This window comes from Pelobates fuscus, chromosome 6 (assembly GCF_036172605.1).
Source record: "Pelobates fuscus isolate aPelFus1 chromosome 6, aPelFus1.pri, whole genome shotgun sequence".
NCBI classification, from domain to species: Eukaryota; Metazoa; Chordata; class Amphibia; order Anura; family Pelobatidae; genus Pelobates; species Pelobates fuscus.
Genome location: NC_086322.1, coordinates 103,268,789 through 103,287,645, shown reverse-complemented (window position 1 = coordinate 103,287,645; position 18,857 = coordinate 103,268,789). Strand labels below are relative to the sequence as shown.

The 18,857-nt window shown below is 40.9% G+C and overlaps 1 protein-coding gene across 1 annotated transcript in view; it reads right to left on the bottom strand.

Moving 5' to 3' along the window:
• LOC134614397 (caspase-3-like) overlaps positions 1–17,937 on the bottom strand; it is a 55,618-nt gene extending 37,681 nt beyond the window's left edge. The window contains exons 1-2 of the mRNA XM_063458141.1: positions 17,767–17,937; positions 1,947–2,035 (exon numbers count right to left, since the gene is read on the bottom strand). Coding sequence (XP_063314211.1) covers positions 1,947–2,020 — 74 coding nt within the window. The 5' untranslated portion in view covers positions 2,021–2,035; positions 17,767–17,937. The remainder of the gene's footprint in view (positions 1–1,946; positions 2,036–17,766) is intronic.
• Positions 17,938–18,857: the final 920 nt, after the last annotated feature.

Below are 18,857 nucleotides of genomic sequence, written 5' to 3'. Positions count from 1 at the left end.
TCGAGAGTCGGGCAAGGGACTGCATTAAAGTCTCCCCCTGCTATTAAAATGCCTCCTTGTAGCGTGGCTATCAGGGTTTCCATGGTGTTCCAGAAATCAGGGTTTGGTTCGTTGGGGGCGTAGATGTTGACTATATGTAGTTTCATGCCATGTATAGTGCCTGATATGGCTAGGTATCTGCCCTCGGGGTCAGTGTGTTGGTGTGTTAGTATGAATGGGCAGGTTTTGCGTATTAGGATCGCGACGCCCGCCTTTTTCCCAATTGCTCTGGCTTCATGCGTCGTGGAGTATGTGCGGTCTTTTAGCCTGACTGGTGTAGTTCTGTGTAGGTGCGTCTCCTGCACTAGTGCTATATCAGTCTTTTTTGATTTCAGTTCTCTCAGTAAAAGTCTCCGTTTTTGAGGCGTGTTGAGGCCCCTGGCGTTTATGGATAGAATCTTAAGTGTCATGGTGGTGACGTTGTGGCGGCTGTCTTGGGTCGGGTAGGTTCCCAACCTGGTTGTATAGTTGCGTCATGCGTATGTTTAAGGGCAGTAGTCTCACTTGCACTCATGTTGAACATTAAAACATTATAACTATTTACATAATAAAGAAAAAAATTCCAAAGTACATATAGTCTGGTCTTACATTCTGCCAGAGCGAATCAGGGGTGGCTTCTCTTCCCGCGGGTCATATCCCTATGGTTCCAGTAGGGTCGAGTGAGCTCCCGGTCCACCTTGTCACAATGCAAGAGACTCATTTACAGCTTATTTGAGATAATATTTGCATAACACTTTTACATTTAGATTGCATTTCCCCTGTTTTGTATTTAGGTTAGCTTGGAGCGTGCCTAGATAGTGGTGTTGGAGTTGCCTGTGTGCTCCTCCATGTTCCCCAGTGTTATGTGGGGGGGCGGTATTGGATGCCATAGGTGGGACTGCAGGGCGAAAAAGCCCCCCCCACCCCCCCCCCAAGCGGTGCGAAACATAACCCCCCACACCCCCACCCCGGGCGCCCCGAGGAGCGTGGGGTGACACTCCCCCCCCCCTCTTTTTAGGTCTCCAGTTGGTGGCTCCCAGTGTGGGGGGGCGACATCGGTCATGTGGGATTGATCCCTTAGGGAGAGAAATATACATCCGCTCCCCCCACCCCTCCATCGGTTGTTTTGCACTTTAAATACTTTTTAGCACTATTTTTACACATTAGCACTTTATTACATATAAGATTTGCTAATTTTGGTGCACTTTAACTTAAGCACTTTGCATTTAATTACATGCATTAATGTGTAGTATGTTCTGTCTTTCAATACTGGGATGCCTATTGGTGATTCATATATTTTATATTCACTTACTCAATGCACATGTATTTCCCCTTATGTTATTTTGCATGGGAACATATTCAGACACATTCATATCATGGATGGTTTATAGTTGGTATGGAAACCGGGTCATCCGGTTGTCTATGACGTCAGGCACGCATAATCACGTGACGGGAGGCAGGGCACGCTTAGTGGTGCGTGCGCATACCCGGAAGTGCACTTGGTGACGGCGGGCTCGGTGGTAAACACACTGGTGAGTTATTTTCTTGATTATTGGTGGTATATATTGTTGGTACTTGCAATGTAATGTATTGTCCTGTTGAATTTGACCCTGAAGAAGGTCCCGAGCGGGGATCGAAACGGTCGCAATTTTTAATTGATTACAATAAAACTTGAAGTTTTTAAGTCCGGAGAGAAGCCTGTCTCATTGGATCATCTATCTACTTGGAGCCTTGGTCTTGCGCCCGGCGTTGGTATACTATAAATGTGAGTGCTGGGGATCTATATTAATTATATATATATATATATATATATATATATATATATATATATATATATATATAATGAATTACAAAATGCACAAAGAGGTTATTACATTTCATCATTTATCAGAAGTAATTTAAATGGTAAAATCATATCACAGGCATACCGAGGACTTGAAGGAAATGATCTGGTATCTGTCTGATCTTCGTTGCACTGGGTGCCATTCTGGTTATCTGCCATTTTGCCTTCTTAGAACTATGAAAAAGAAATAAACAATTACACAAGTCCGTAAAGGTGTAACAAAATACATACTTTCAGTTAGACGAATATTAAGGCAAAATGTTTCAGTTGAGTAGTGGTCTGTCGTTAAACAATCCATAACTTCCAAACTGGAGTTAAATGAATTCTCAGGGCACAACAAAATAATCTCACTCAAGTTGTTATGGTGCCTGGAATAACCCGGGGCAGTCTTAAGTGGTAAATGGTTTATTGGTGATGTCTGCCAATAATGTTCCTAAAAATGTTTTTTTTTATTTTTAACTTTTACATGAGACATGCTTGTGAGGAAGAAACACAACAACTACAGTTGTTAACAAGAGCAAGCAAATTGATTGGATGAAGATTTTCTTGTTACTCCAGATTAAGATTATCTTGATTATATTAAGATAGAGTTTGCACCAGTTTAGGTTATCGCAGTCTACGCAACGGAACGATTTGTTTTTAAGAAGAATAAAGCGCCTGCATATGCGCAGTCTCATTGATTCCTCCGGTAACACAGCATCCATGCACAATACCATAATATTGTTCCTTTAGACCTGAAACGCTGAACATGCAATCTACAAGCACTATGACAACTCCAAGTCAGTGAACTGGTCATGGTGCCTAGATTAACCCTTTCATATTGGGACAGAAAAAAATATATATACATATTTTGGTAGAAGCTGATAAAAGCTAAAAATGTCAAAAACAAACTTAGTTGTGTTGCATTTTAAGACACCCTATAAAACCCAGTTCAGTGTAATCTGCTTTAAAACTGTTTTAAATTGTTAAAAAGATATTGTTGGTTCATGTAGAGCAGTTCCATTAGTGGGCAGCAGGTGGTTCTGTAGCATTTACAAAGGCACGCCACGCATACCTGAACAACACTGGCAAGTTTATGAAAGATGTACAGCATATGATCAATTTAAAAAATAAAGACAATTATAGATAATGGCGGGGCATAAAAATTAAATGCGAATCTGAATACAATTCTATATATTAGATTTGGAACTACAAAGGTGTTTTTTCCCCCTGGTTATTTTCTGGCTTGCATTGTTGATTTGTAATAGATTATGATCATATGAAGCACTGCTATATTTAAACATCACTTTCAATTTCATTACTAAAAACAGAGGCTCAGATTGCAGTATAAAACTATATTGGTTTTGCGGAGTGCAAAATATCCTAAATTCCAAAATATCAATACGTCCAACATCTAGGATGAGTAATGCCCAACAGTGGAAATGTCCTTCCAGTTACGCTATTTTTACCTTAAATTTGAAATTCACTTTGCATTTTAATGGTTTGTGAATAATCCGGTCAGTCTCGCTTGCAATTAGATAGCTCTATTAAAATACAACCAATTTAAAGGAATCCTTTAGTGTTCGGAATATAAAGCTGTATTCCTAACATTATAGTGTACCTGTGACCCACACCGCAATGAAAGGATTATAATCTTTTAATCGCTTGCCCGTTTCCAGAGAAGAGATCCCTCTGTGCTGGCTCCATTTCTGCTTTCTCCGACATCAGCACAAGGGGGGGTGGGGGGGGGGGCTAATGCGCATACACGCACATTTGGCCTTCGCCATAGGAAAGCATTGATTTGGGATTCAATCCCCAATTTTTGAATATACCAGTGTTTCTTAAACCAGTGCTCGAGACACTCCTACCAGTCCAGGATTTAGGGATTACCCAGTTGGTTTTTTTAGAAATGAAAGAAAGAAAAAAAAAATACATAAGACACAATTTGGTAATCCCTAAATCCTGGACTGGTAGCGATGCCTTGAGGACTTATTTGGAAACCACTGGAATATACTACTTGGCTCTCTAATTTGTAATAATTTCAAGTGAGGGCAATCTCCCAAAACACAACACTATGATTGTGGTGTTTTCCATTGCAGAGAGCAAGAAAGAGCTTCATCATTATGAGCTAATGCCCTGAAATGATCCAGTGTGACTCCTCTGGGATGATGACTTCATATCATTACTCATGGTGTACCAGCTGAGTGCTGGGGGAAGTCTCTTGTGGTTAAAACAAAAACCTGAGAGCTAACCTTGATTTCTAAACAGCTTATGATAGCCTAAATTCTGCCAACACCTATTAATCGAGGTACACCTTCCGACCATGTGTTCTGTCGCAGACTATTTATTAATTAATTATTAAAGTGATAACACTCCAATGTAAGTAAACTCAAGTCAAACCTGCTAACCCTCTGGATCACTAAGCTAGGACTGTTAGCTCTCATGCCCGGGCATACCATAACATTGTGGCTCGTCATCGAGTATCATAGCAATTAATGATTCTCTAATAGGGTCGACCAATATTAATTTTCTAGAGCCGATACTGATAATCTGTGAACTTTCAGGCCTATAGCCGATAACTTACTGATACTCTGAACATTTACCACGGGGGGAGGGTATAGCGCCAGGAAAACGAGTTTGCTTTCCTGGCACTATAGTTTTTCTTTAATTTGGACTATGTGCTGCCAGTGCCAAATTAACCCATTGGCCATAATGCAGAAAAACATGTGTTCCCCCTCTCCTCTGCTTTGTATGACAACTCCTCATTTTACTTTATATTTCTCCGAGCAGCAGCATATATCCAGTACAAGGGCTTTATCATTTGAATAGTGCCAATATATTACCCAGGGCTTTATCATAATTTGTATAGTGCCAATATATTACCCAGGGCTTTATCATCATTTGTATAATGCCAATATATTACCCAGGGCTTTATCATCATTTGAATAGTGCCAATATATTACCCAGGGCTTTATCATCATTTGTATAATGCCAATATATTACCCAGGGCTTTATCATCATTTGAATAGTGCCAATATATTACCCAGGGCTTTATCATCATTTGTATAATGCCAATATATTACCCAGGGCTTTATCATCATTTGTATAATGCCAATATATTACCCAGGGCTTTATCATCATTTGTATAGTGCCAATATATTACCCAGGGCTTTATCATCATTTGAATAGTGCCAATATATTACCCAGGGCTTTATCATCATTTGTATAATGCCAATATATTACCCAGGGCTTTATCATCATTTGTATAATGCCAATATATTACCCAGGGCTTTATCATCATTTGAATAGTGCCAATATATTACCCAGGGCTTTATCATCATTTGTATAGTGCCAATATATTACCCAGGGCTTTATCATCATTTGTATAATGCCAATATATTACCCAGGGCTTTATCATCATTTGAATAGTGCCAATATATTACCCAGGGCTTTATCATCATTTGTATAATGCCAATATATTACCCAGGGCTTTATCATCATTTGAATAGTGCCAATATATTACCCAGGGCTTTATCATCATTTGTATAATGCCAATATATTACCCAGGGCTTTATCATCATTTGAATAGTGCCAATATATTACCCAGGGCTTTATCATCATTTGTATAGTGCCAATATATTACCCAGGGCTTAATTATCATTTGTATAGTGCTAGTATACTACCCAGTGCTTTATCATCATTTTATATTGCCAATATACTACCAAGGGTTTTATCATCATTTATAATATAGTGCCAAGGAGGGCGGGGCTTGGCCGCCATACTGAGTGGTCGCATGGTCGGTGAGCTCCTCTCTTAACCTAAATAAAACGCCGAAATCACGGGCTCACCGACGCCTAATTAACATTAAACAGGACCCAAGAGTGCTGAATGACTACTGGATGGTTACCAGAGTGATATTATCCCGGTCCCCACCGGCTTGCAATTCGTGCAGACAACGACCTTTACAGCATCAATGAGCCTTGGGTTTACGGATTGTCCTACCTTGCACCACGTTTGGTAGGTATTACCTACTGCATACTGGTATCACCGCACAAGACTTGCATTTTTGGAGATTCTCTGAGCCAGTTGCCTCGCCATCACCATTGAGCGCTTGTCAAAGTCATTTGAGCTTTTCGCTTGCCCATTTTTCCTGCTCCCAACACATGCAATTTAAAAACGGACTGCTCACTTGCTGCCCATCCCATCGATTTCAGGAATGGCAGCCCAGTCTTGTTAAGTGATTGCTGGCAAACATTCCTAAAGTGCATTTATTCATGTGTGTGTGTGTGTGTGTGTGTGTGTGTGTGTGTGTGTATACACACACACACACACACACACATATATATACATACACACACACAGTATGAACATTTATTTTTTAACATATACACACCAAGAAGTGGCACACTCCAGGATTTGAAAATAAAGTATTTGCTGATTATTCAGCTATTGCATGTGAACATCCTATTTATACAATTTTAAAAAATGCATACCGGGGTTATGAGGGGTCTGCAGTACCGCTAGAGCAGCGAATGCGATTGTTCATGACACCCTTAGTTCGGAAATACGAATTAAAACATGATAGTTCTTTGTTTTATTTAATCGCTTAAAAACACTTTGTAGGATGTAATGCGATACTTAAAAGCGTTTCAGCATGACTGGAAATTACTGGCAACATCATATTGTACGAGCACGGACTTTGGATTGTGACACACTTGAAAAGTGCGTCTACACGGATGCCGTTGTCACGGAGTACCATTACATTGATGCATATTTGTGTGCCGTATTTCTGTTTTTATGTATGCTATGTATCAGCTGTCTTGCAAAGCAAAAAATAAAGAATAAAAAAAAAAATGCAAATGAGAAAAACCTGAGCTAGCAGCGAGAGAGACACAGAGACAGACACAGAGAGACACACACACACACACACACAATCAGAGTGCCGAGGAGGATACACACAGAAAGGGTGTGAATAAATCACATGCTCTTGTATCAATTTATTGCGGTCATTTCCGTGAAATGGCAACCGTCTAGAGTTTATTATCAACAAATATTTGAGATTTAGAAGTTAAAAATAGACAAGAGAGAAAGAAGTGATACAAAGCAGAACACACGAAGCTCTCTTTCAGAAAAGAAGAACCTGCTAACAGTTCATACAATCAATTTTAATAAACCATATACAATGAACCGGTTCAGCAGCTCTTTAAAAAACATTAACCCACTGGTTTAACAGACATAAAGCAGAGTTCAAAGGTGTCAATTACTTTAGTCTCTGTTGGGTCTATTTACCAACAAAGTTATTTCAAGAACCGGGGTAACAGCTGCAAGACCAGCATGTCGGGGAAATAAGGTACGTAAAAGGTTTGTGTTCAAATAAAGTGACAATGCAGACCTCTAAACACTTCAGCTTGCTGAAATGCTTTATGTGTGATGAGTGTCTCCTCTACCCTCTCAACTCATTTTACAAGTGCAGATTTCAATAGAAACGGGCATAATTATACATTATCATTGTTACACCCCCTGGCTGTCAGTCAAACAACTGGTTATGTTATTTCCTGATTTGATTAGCTTGTGGAGCTAAACTCAAGATGCAGTAATTGTTGCAAGTTGTTTTTACATATATCTCAAGGGGGGGGGGGGGGGGGGGGAGAATACATTTTTAAATAAATGCATGCATGTCTGTTGGTGGTTATATCTACTAAACAGTGTTTATTTTCATTTTGCAGTGGAGTGTCCCTTTAATTTGGGTCTGGAGATGGGCTAGCAATATAATGTTCCTTTATGCAAGCCTTTTTTTATTGCTATAGTGCCAGGTGAGCTCACTGGCTGAGAGCATCTGTCAGGGTTAACTCAGGGAGCATTTTGCTCTCTGTCGGATGTAGTGGAGGCAGTTAATGGTGCTTGGCAGAGCTCCCCTCCCTACCCTTCCCGTCTTCTCCATAGGCATCAGTGCTGTACTCTCACACATGTGCAGAAGTAGATCACCAACGTGACAGATGATGTGTCACGCTATAACAGATAAAGAATCGTGGTGGCAATGGACTGATTTAGGTACCTTTTCTTGAACACCTGGGCCATTGCAATTGGCAAAGTCACTGGCTTTCTCCATGGAGGTGTCTATCCTCTCTGGCTCCACTGAGAGGGCTTTTGATAGAGATTGGATCCTATTTTAGGATCCCTCTCTCTTTTCTGTGACCCTTGGAGATTTTTGATTCAATACTTTCTACCTTGATTTAATTGATAGGTAGAAAGCCCTCACTTGTCTGCTACTTTTGCAAGACAGTCTTCCCCTGCTTAGACTTCATGAGGCCATCCAAAAAAAGACTTCCCAGTGCAGCTCAATGAGAAATCTTTGTAATGTAGAGGCTCCAGTAGTTAAAGGATCACTATAGGGTCAGGAACACAAACATGTATTCCTGACCCTATAGTGTTAACACCACCATCTAGTCCCCCTGGGCCCTTCATGCCTCCATAAATATAGTAAAAATCTTACTGTGCTGCCCTGTGCTCTGCTGACAGCAGATCTGAGTGGATGGAGGCATATTATGCCTCCATCAACTCTCAAGTCCCTCTGGTTCACTCTGAGTGACTGCAACTGGAGGTGTTCCTAGCTTTCAATGTAAACACTGTATTTTCTCAGAAAATACAGTGTTTACATGAGAAAGGCTGCAGGGAGCTATAGTTCTCACCTGAACAACCTCATTAAGCTGAAGTTGTCCAGGTGACTATAGTGTCCCTTTAAACTAGCAGGAAGTAATTGTCTGATTGACAGCCGGGGGATGGGGGTGTCACAAGGTTAATTTATAAAAGTTCAAATTTCTAAAAGCTTTAGGGGTCTGGACTCTGGAGGGCCCATTGAAGCAATAAGAACTGTGCAGTCAGCAATCAAACCTCCCATCACTACTGTAATGGACAATATGGGTATCCTACACTGCTCACCGAGCGGCTCAGTGTTATATGCAAGTAAGAAATGCTGTTGTCATTTCCTTTAAGGTTATGTGTACAGCATGGGTCGTCAACCTGGTCCCTACCGCCCACTAGTGGGCGTTTCAGGATTCCAGGTGGGCGGTACGGATTTTCAATTTTTTTTTTTTATAAATTGGGCAGGCGGGCGGGCGCGAGCCGGCGGTACCACTGTGACTGGGTACCGCCATCACCACTTGCGGCCCCGGCGGCAAACCGCCGGGGCCGCATATGGAGGGGTCCATCGGGTGGCCCATGCTGTCAGGGCCACCCGATGGATGTGGATTGTGAGGGGGCCCGGTCAGCGCTGGGCGCTTTAATAGCGCGACCGGGCCCCCTGTGATGACATCAAATCTGCTGGGAGGAAGTGATTCCCCGGTCACTCCTCCCAGCATACAGAGAGCCGCGCGGGAGGAAGGAGGAGGAGGGAGTCAGAGTGGGAACTCTGACTCCCATGCACCTGAGCCACCACTGGACCCCAGGGAAAGTCACCCTCCTGCACCTTAAAGGTAGGAAACAGGAGGGTGACTTAAATATAATGTGTGTTTGTTTGTGTATGTGTCTTTGTATGTATGTCTTGTGTGTGTCTGTATGTATGTCTTGTGTGTGTGTCTTATGTAAGTGTCTTGTGTGTGTATGTCTGTATACATGTGTCTTGTCTTTGTATGTATGTCTTGTGTGTGTCTTGTCTTTGTATGTATGTCTTGTGTGTGTCTTATGTGTGTGTGTATGTCTGTATATATGTGTGTCTTGTCTTTGTATGTATGTCTTGTGTGTGTCTTATGTATGTGTCTTGTGTGTATGTCTGTATACATGTGTCTTGTGTTTGTATGTGTATGTCTTGTATGTGTCTTGTGTGTATGTCTGTATACATGTGTCTTGTGTTTGTATGTGTATGTCTTGTATGTGTCTTGTGTGTATGTCTGTATACATGTGTCTTGTTTGTATGTATGTCTTGTGTGTGTGTCTGTATGTGTGTCTTATGTATGTGTCTTGTGTGTGTGTGTATGTCTGTATATATGTGTGTCTTGTCTTTGTATGTATGTCCTGTGTGTGTCTTATGTATGTGTCTTGTGTGTGTGTATGTCTGTATACATGTGTCTTGTCTTTGTATGTATGTCTTGTTTGTGTCTGTGTGTATGTCTGTATATATGTGTGTCTTGTCTTTGTATGTATGTTGTGTGTGTGTCTTTGTATGCATGTCTTGTGTGTGTGTTTGTATGTATGTTTTGTGTGTTTGTATGTATGTTTTGTGTGTTTGTATGTATGTTTTGTGTGTGTGTGTGTGTGTGTGTGTGTGTGTGTGTGTCTTTGTATGTATGTCTTGTGTGTGTGTCTTTGTATGTATGTCTTGTGTGTGTGTGTGTCTTTGTATGTATGTATTGTGTGTGTGTGTGTCTTTGTATGTATTTCTTTGTATGTGTCGTGTGTGTGTGTCTGTCTGTATATATGTGTGTATGTATGTGTCGTGTGTGTGTCTGTCTGTATATGTGTGTATGTATGTCTGTTTCTTGTGTCTGTCTGTATGTGTATGTGTCTTTGTATGTATGTCTTTGTGTGTGTGTGTGTGTGCGCCTGTCTGTCTGTATGTCTGTATGTGTGTCTGTATGTCTGTATGTATGTGTGCCAGTCTGTTATAGTGGGATACCTAGCTCAGCCTTCCTACTGGGCATTGCTATAAGGAAGGTTAAAAAAAGGGGGAAAAAAGGTGGGGAGGGGAATTGAGGAGGGAGAAGAGGGGAGCTGACGCACAGATGAGAAATCATATTATGCGCAAACAGAGAAGTCGTCTGAATATCACCGAAAGAGGAGACCTTCGTTTGTTCCTTACAACCTCAAGGATCTCATTAATCACTAGTAAAGGTAATTTCAATTTACTTTATTGTTTTCTCATTAAACTTTTTATAAAGTTAAAAACATTATAAACATGCATTAATTGCAAATAAAAAGATAAATGTACGTACATTTATTTTTTTTAAAACACCCTCCTTTCGAAAAAAATATTCCGCACTTGCGCGAAAACTGGTGGGCGGTAAGGAAATTTTTTCAACCAAAAAGATGCATTAGTGGGCGGTAGTTAGAAAAAGGTTGACTACCACTGGTGTACAGTATTACATTAGACTTTTCTTTTCTTGCATACTGTGCTTGAATGTTACATTGAACTAATCAAGCAAAACATATATCCTTTGAGGTTATTATACTAGGCAATCAGAAAAAAGCTGTCCGCAGCTCCAAGTGTGAGTTTGAAACACAAATCTTTATTTGTATATTTGATGACACAAAAAGGATTTTGCATTAATAAAAATGCACAATTAAATACATGCACGTTATCAACAGTGATTTATTTTTTTTGTATTTACATCTTAAATTTTGCTTAAATGTGACCATATTTATTGGTTTTATATTACTGAAATTGTGCATCTCTGTTTGTTTCCGGTTTTGAAATATAGAGCTTTATGTACTGCTGCTCGGAGCAGGAATAGAGCCAAATGATTACTTGTGAAAATCAACATCGCTTCTCAACAATCCATTTCATGATACACTAGCTGACTCACTTTATATATCCTCTGTGACCTGAAACAAAGGCAATGCAAGCTGCAGTTACAAAAAGAATACCACCATGTGACCGCCATTAAGTGGAATGAGATAGAGATATATATATATATATATATATATATATATACACACACACACACACCTCTACATCAAAGTTTTACAGGTCCAAATCGTGTGTCAGTTTAACAACTAGATACAATCATGTAAAACAAGCTCAATGAGACCCAAAGTTCACAATCCATGGTTTCCAGTGGAAGAACTAATGAGCAGATAAGGTATGCTCTGCGTGCATGGCTCATGGCATTGAACCACTTTACACAATATTAATATGAGCAGTTTGCTGAAGCCAGTGGAAACTTTCATTCTCTTGTGCAAGCAGATGTAAAAAAAAAAAAAAAAAAAAAAAAAAAAAAAATTCTAATGAGAAATACATAAATGGTTACATAGGATGAAAAAAAAGACCTGTGTCCATCAAGTTCAGCATTTCTCGCATTTATTTTGCTGTTGATCATCAAAGCAGGCAAAAAACCCAGTTTGAAGCGCTCCCAATCTTGCAACAAACTAGGAAAACAATTACTTTTTGACTCCAGAATGGCAGTCAGATCTCTGCTTGGGCCAAGAAGCTATTACCCCACGTATTAAAAATGATATCCCTCAATGTTTTTGCAAGTATGCATCCAGTTCCTGTCTAAACATTTGTATATAATATGGTAATACAGATCCATTCAAATTCCATGGTAATCACAAGATAGTCATTAGCCAAAATATTGATTATTTTTCTGGCTACCGTGTTTAGACATTAAACGACCAGCTGTCACAAATAACTCAACTGCATCTCTCTACACATGCAATCTGAAGCACTTTGTGGGACATTTAACAAACAAACTGTTTTTTTAACTCTTGCATATGCAAACAAAAGAATGACAGTGGTGCAAGAGGCAGAGCAGGTGAACAGACTCCTTCCCTGTATACAGTCAGCATTACCATTCAGCAGACATATCACATGGAAGGGTCTATGTACAGGACACAGAGGTACTGCAATGTCATAGGTCAGCTTCAACACCAACACGAAATGTAAATATTTTACTTTGATTTACCTTTATAGATAAATGTGTACTCCTCTTTTCCCCTGAGAAAGTGAATCAGGTTCACGAACAGTTATAACAGGGGTGACCTAAAGGTTGATCCCCAGATGTTGTAGAACTACAATTCCCATGATGCCTTGCAAGTCTTTGGAATGATAAAGCATCATGGAAGCTGTAGTTTTAAAACATCTAAGGATCTAGCTTTTGAGCACCCCGGAGCTATATAAATATCACCAACATATCAAAGTATTTAATTTACAAAAGTGGGTTTGTACATTTCAAACAATGACATTTTGTGGTAGTACTGATTTTTACTGCAAAGTCTACAAATAGAGATCTTTCTACATAAGACACATTGTATCTGGGGGGCGGAGCAGACCAGCAAACCAAGCAGACGTGCAGAGCTGAAGCTCCGTGCTACTAAGCCCAATAACCGCAGCGAACCGGGTGTTACACCAACGGTTTACCGACTTTACACCCCCACAACACAATGGGGAAACGGGTCAAGAAGAACAAAACAGCCCTGGCTTCAGGATCCCGAAATATCGGCGATTATATGCGAGAAGACATGCTCACGCTCACTGGGCGTATTAAGCCACAGAGGAGACATCCATACACCTTAAGGCTGAGCAGGCCTCACTTGCCGCAGAACAGAAAAAACTAACAGACTCCCAAGCCACCATGACACAAAAACTGGCTGAATGTGAAGATCGCAGTCACAGCAGAAATATTAAGATCAGAGGCATCCCTACCACGGTGGAGAGGACAGAACTGCCACAATTCCTCAGACGCTTTCTGCAGCATATACTTCCCCACAAGCAAGCTAGAAGCATCCTGGTGGACAACATATACAGAACCAGCAGACAGGGCAGACTGCCCCAGCAAACACACAGCAACGTCATAGTACAACTTGTCACACAGCTGGATAAAGCGGCAATCATGTCGGCGGTCAGGGAAACACCATCCCTGTCCTTCGAACAACATACTCTGACCTTCTATAACGATCTCTCCAGGACTACCATGCTATGGAGACAAACGATGCGCCAGGTCACCAGCGTCCTACGACAGAAGAAGATCCCGTACCGCTGGGGCACACCACGCTCCCTACAGGTCACCTTAGAGGGAATAGTCCACAAGCTACACTTGCCAGCAGAGGGCCAACGGTTCCTAACCCAGCGGGGCATCGCTACACAGGTGGAACCAGGGAGAGGCAGCCCTCGGAGACAACAATGGGATGTCGACAACATCACCCCGTTTGAACAGCGAAGAGGTCCCCACACATCCACTGCAGACTCACAGGACTGAACCACAGAGACTGTCATCACTAAGCCTCGTTGAGGCACTGGACACTCTACCAAGTTGTGCACCCTCCCTAGCCAGGGCCAGACTGAACACAGCACAGGCTAGCCTTCCTTGAGCTACCTCCCTTCCCTTACACTTGTACTAGCGCATAGATAATGTCACCAACCAAGAATAACCAAGTGCCAGACAATAACCCTGCGAGCGGCACATACCAGCTTGCCAAACACCCATAGCCAAACACTTACCCCAACACGATAACAAGGGTGAACCCCAGACGAAACACTGGATGGCTCCGTAGAGGGCGACCTCCCTGCTGGCAGCGACACCTGAGCGCCCGCCTCACGAGAACGCAGGCCACTTCAAGCCCCGTTACACGCAATATACACCTTGGAGTCTTGTAACCGACCTCCTTACACACTAACCCAAAGCCTCAGTAAACACCAGCACCCACCCCAACAAGCCCTATATGCCGAATGCTTGCCCTGTGAAGCCACTAGACAACCTCCCGAGGCACTCACCACAGTCCCAGAGAGACAGGCACTAACACGACACAGTACATATGAGAAACCCAGCCCACATACAATTCAGTAAACATGTTATCTGTGTTGATCTATAGCTATCTATGTATGTTATGCTTACTTACCGGTATTTACTGTATTTACCTTATTTACCTTAAAACAAAAAGTGGATGAAATGTATACCGTACCACGTATGATATGAGCAAATCCACAAACAAAATAAAGAATAAAAAAAAAAAAAATAAAAAAAATAAAAAGACACATTGTATCTGCGTAATCCACCTTGCCAAGTAAAGAAAGGTGTGGAGATATATACATAAACACACACACACGTGACTTTGCAATATTCAGAACGTTTTTTATTTAAAAGACACCCGCAACAGTGCATTCAAGCACATTTTCCAATACCTATTCTGTCTATAGATACACTGCCACATGCAAGTTGCTGTTGCAGAGGACATACAGGAAATTCCCAGCTGTCTGATTTGTAAGACAGTCAAATTTCTATCAGGGTAGCCTGACTCCCAAAGAACACTCGGAATACACAAGAGGCAGCCCATGTCTGAGTTTATTTGCTAAATAGTTTATTGAAAACCAAGCTGCAAACATTTGGATCAAACTAGAAATCTTTTGGAAAACTTTTTTTTCCCTTAAACCGTGTAATAAAAAAATTCAAAATGAATATGCCTCCTTATGACATATTACATACACATGTAAATATTATTTATGTACCGTATTTAGAATGTTCACTGAAAAGCATGAAAGAAAAAAAAGTGTTGTGACCTTGAATATCAGGCAAAATGTGACGTGTTATTTTTTTCACCCCACGTAAACCCTATTGTTGGATTCTATTTTCAGAGCATCATATATCAGACTTGCTGTTGTCTAAATGTGATGCAATCTTATTGCTCCAGCAAAACAGCCTATATGCTACACTGGTTCTCTCCACACAGCTGGCTCCAAAGCCTAAAGACTGCTGGGATTTTCCAAACAAGTCAGAGCATATAACTCTAGTCTCTATCACATGAGATGAGATGATAAAATCAACAGACAATCATTAGATCAACTACTACTTCATCTAGGACAGCGATAGCAATCCTATGACATTCTATGGTAGACTAACAAAGTTCTTTACAAAAGTGAGAATTCAAAGTGAATATCAAATTTAAGGCCAGAATAGTCAATTTGAAAACATAGCTGACTTACGAGAATTTTTCTAGCTCAGCTATGTTGTGCTGAAATTTGAAATTCACTTAAAATTCTCATTTAAGTGACTAACCCTGTATAATACATTTATACAGCCACTTAGCTAGCGGAGGATCATGGGAAAGATAGCTTATAGCATGTTATACATTCTTTCAGTTTCAATCTTTTTTTTTTTTCTCATGAGTCAATCTTTTAAATTCAGTGCAATACGTACAAATGTTATTTTGTAGTGTACAAGGTGAAAATGTATGTGCTTTTTAACGTGACATTTATGATGGGAATAAAAGTAAATCATTCAACAAATAATACAATATATTAAAATAAATGTAAACTAAGTATGCTCTCCTCCAACTGCTTTGGGTATTGAAGCTCAAAAGGTCGTTTAAAACCAGTGTTTCCCAACCCAGTCCTCAAGGCACACCTACCAGTCCAGGATTTAAGGATTACCCAGTTTTGTCTAAGGTGTTTTTAGAAAAAACACCTTAGACAAAACTGGGTAATCCTTAAATCCTGGACTGGTAGGTGTGCCTTGAGGACTGGGTTGGGAAACACTGGTTTAAACTATAGTGCCCCCCCTCCACCGCATAGACAGACACTAGAGGTGGAGTTTACCCTGCAATGCAATTAAAGTTTATCAATAACTGCAGTCATTCCAGTTCCAGGGTTAAACTGACAGGGGCACTGCACCCAGACCACTTCAATGTGATGAAGTGGTCTGGGTGCTTATAGTGACCCTTTAAAGACCACTAGATTTCCTGACACTATATAATCCTTAGGTCCCCCCCCCTTCCCTCAGGACCCCCTCCGGTTGGGCTTAACCCCTTCAGCCACTTACCTTTATCCTGCGCTGGGCTCCCTCGGTGCTGGTGACTTCTCCTCCCCCTCCGACGTCAGCTCCGAGTGGAGCCGAATGCGCAGCCAGAGCCGCGCGCGCATTAAAAATTTTCACATTGAGCGTCGGAGAAGTGCCCCTAGCGGCTGTTAGGAAGACAGCCACTAGAGGCTGGATTAACCCTGCAATGTAAACATGGCAGTTTTTCTGAAACTGCTATGTTTACATCTGAAGAGTTAAAACCTGGGGGACCTGGTACCCAGATCACTTAATTGCGCTGAAGTGGTCTGGGTGACTATAGGGGTCCTTTAATGTCAATGATGACTAGTTTGACATATCTTGTGCTGGTTATAACCCTGGTCAAATGCCAGTCTGTAAATGTGAAAGTAGATTTAAGTAGGTAAGTAAGGTAGTTCTGACTAATGCGTTAAAATATGGTTGCCAGGTAACACACATACATTATATATACACATATATTTAATTTTTTGTTAAATTACTTTAATTTAACAAGGATTCCACCAAAGATTATATGAAATATTGCTAGTTTTGTGTGCAGTAGTGATAGTGGGAGAGGGGTTCTGTATCTGTCAATTATCCATTCTTGATATTGGCTCTCCATGGCCAATCACCTTGCTTCACACAACAATAGAAACATACAGTGTTATAGTCAGGTACATTCTAACAGCAAGTGGCAAGCAGGTGAAAAGAGAAATCATGCACAGGACTTTGTACGGCTTGCATATAAAATGTGTAACCAGTCTGCTTGTTTGCTGCTCAGCATTGTCAGATTACTTCCAGTCTTACAGAAACAAGAGTTGCTGATTATGTGAAAGTCAAATAAGGCTTAAGGACTGACATCAAAGAAAACAAGAGCTACTGCTGGGCACATATCTGAAACGTTTGACCACATTTTGGAAGTAGTACATATCACAAAGCCTGAAGCGTTTAGACAGCAATAGCCTTTAAATTTATATAAATAACAGTTTTAGGAGACGCGACTTCCTATGATGGAGGAATACAAAGAGCATATGCTTTACACCCACAGTAGTCAAAGAGGATAGATATCCTTGGGTACCCAATCGATAGCTGCCTAGCTGTCAAATACAAATGACGATACACATAGATCTTAATTAATTATAGGTCTATAAGATCTGATCCCATTCTCGCTTAGAAGTCACTACTTATGTCTGAACCTCGTGCTTTTGTATATTAACTGAATCCATTGCAGATAGGAACTTTTCCTCCAGTGTAAGGAACAGTCGCTATGGTTATGGAGCTATATCCTTGTATGGAATATTTGGATCTGTTTATTTTTTTTTCTTCCAAGTCAGATCTCTGGGGTGGGGGTTACACGTTTTGTAAAATAAAAGTGTACAATACAGGAAATCACTGCCTCCCACATATGTCAATGATAAGCTGCCCCCTTAGCAGTGCAGAGTATTAATATAGAATGTATAGAATTACCTGTACACGCTGTGCATAGAACGTTCGCTGATCCTCACCCTTGCTGTTACTGCTTCTCTGCCAGTCGCTTTGTCTCTAACTGGAAACAGAGTAGAAGCTGAGACGTCAGAGCAGTCCCAGCCCACCGAAGCTTCCCATTGGCTGGCAGCTCACATAACAACAAGACCTCCGCAACACGCGCGCACACACATCACATAAACTGCCTAGTGCTGCGTGCGGCTCTCACTCGCTCTTCCTCTCTAAGTAACGGGTGACGACACATGTCCCTCCGCCAATAGGAGAGACTGCGGTATTCTAACGGATCCCTCCGCCCTGCCAGCTGATGAGGTCATGTGCAGTGCTCTGATAAATGTTTATAACGTGCAGTGCTCTGATAGTTATAATGTGCAGTGCTCTGATAAATGGTTATGATGTGCAGTGCTCTGATAAATGGTCATAATGTAACAGGTTATAATGTGCAGTGCTCTGATAAATGGTTATAATGTGCAGTGCTCTGATAAATGGTTATAATGTGCAGTGCTCTGATAAATGGTTATAAGTAGCAGGTTACAATGTGCAGTGCTCTGATAAATGGTTATAATGTGCAGTGCTCTGATAAATGGTTATAATGTGCAGTGCTCTGATAAATGGTTATAATGTGCAGTGCTTTGATAAATGGATATAATGTGCAGTGCTCTGATAAATGGTTATAATGTAACAGGTTACAATGTGCAGTACTTTGATAAATGGTTATAATGTAACAGGTTACAATGTGCAGTGCTTTGATAAATGGTTATAGTGTGCAGTGCTCTGATAAATGGTTATAGTGTGCAGTGTATACAAATAAATAGGGGATAATCTGCTAAATCGAGAGTAGATAGAACTCTCTGGAGAAAGAGGGCGGGATAAACCACTTTTGGGAGGGAAAAGGGATTCTGGGACTTGTAGTTTATTACTCCAAGAATCAGTCTTTGAAAGGACAACATCCAAGGAGACCTCTTCCCCCTTCCCCCCCCTTTTTTTTTTTTTTTTTTTTTAATGCATCTTTTGATTATGTACTGAATATAATGTATAACGTGTAATGTGTGTATCCTTAAATTAATATTTACAAT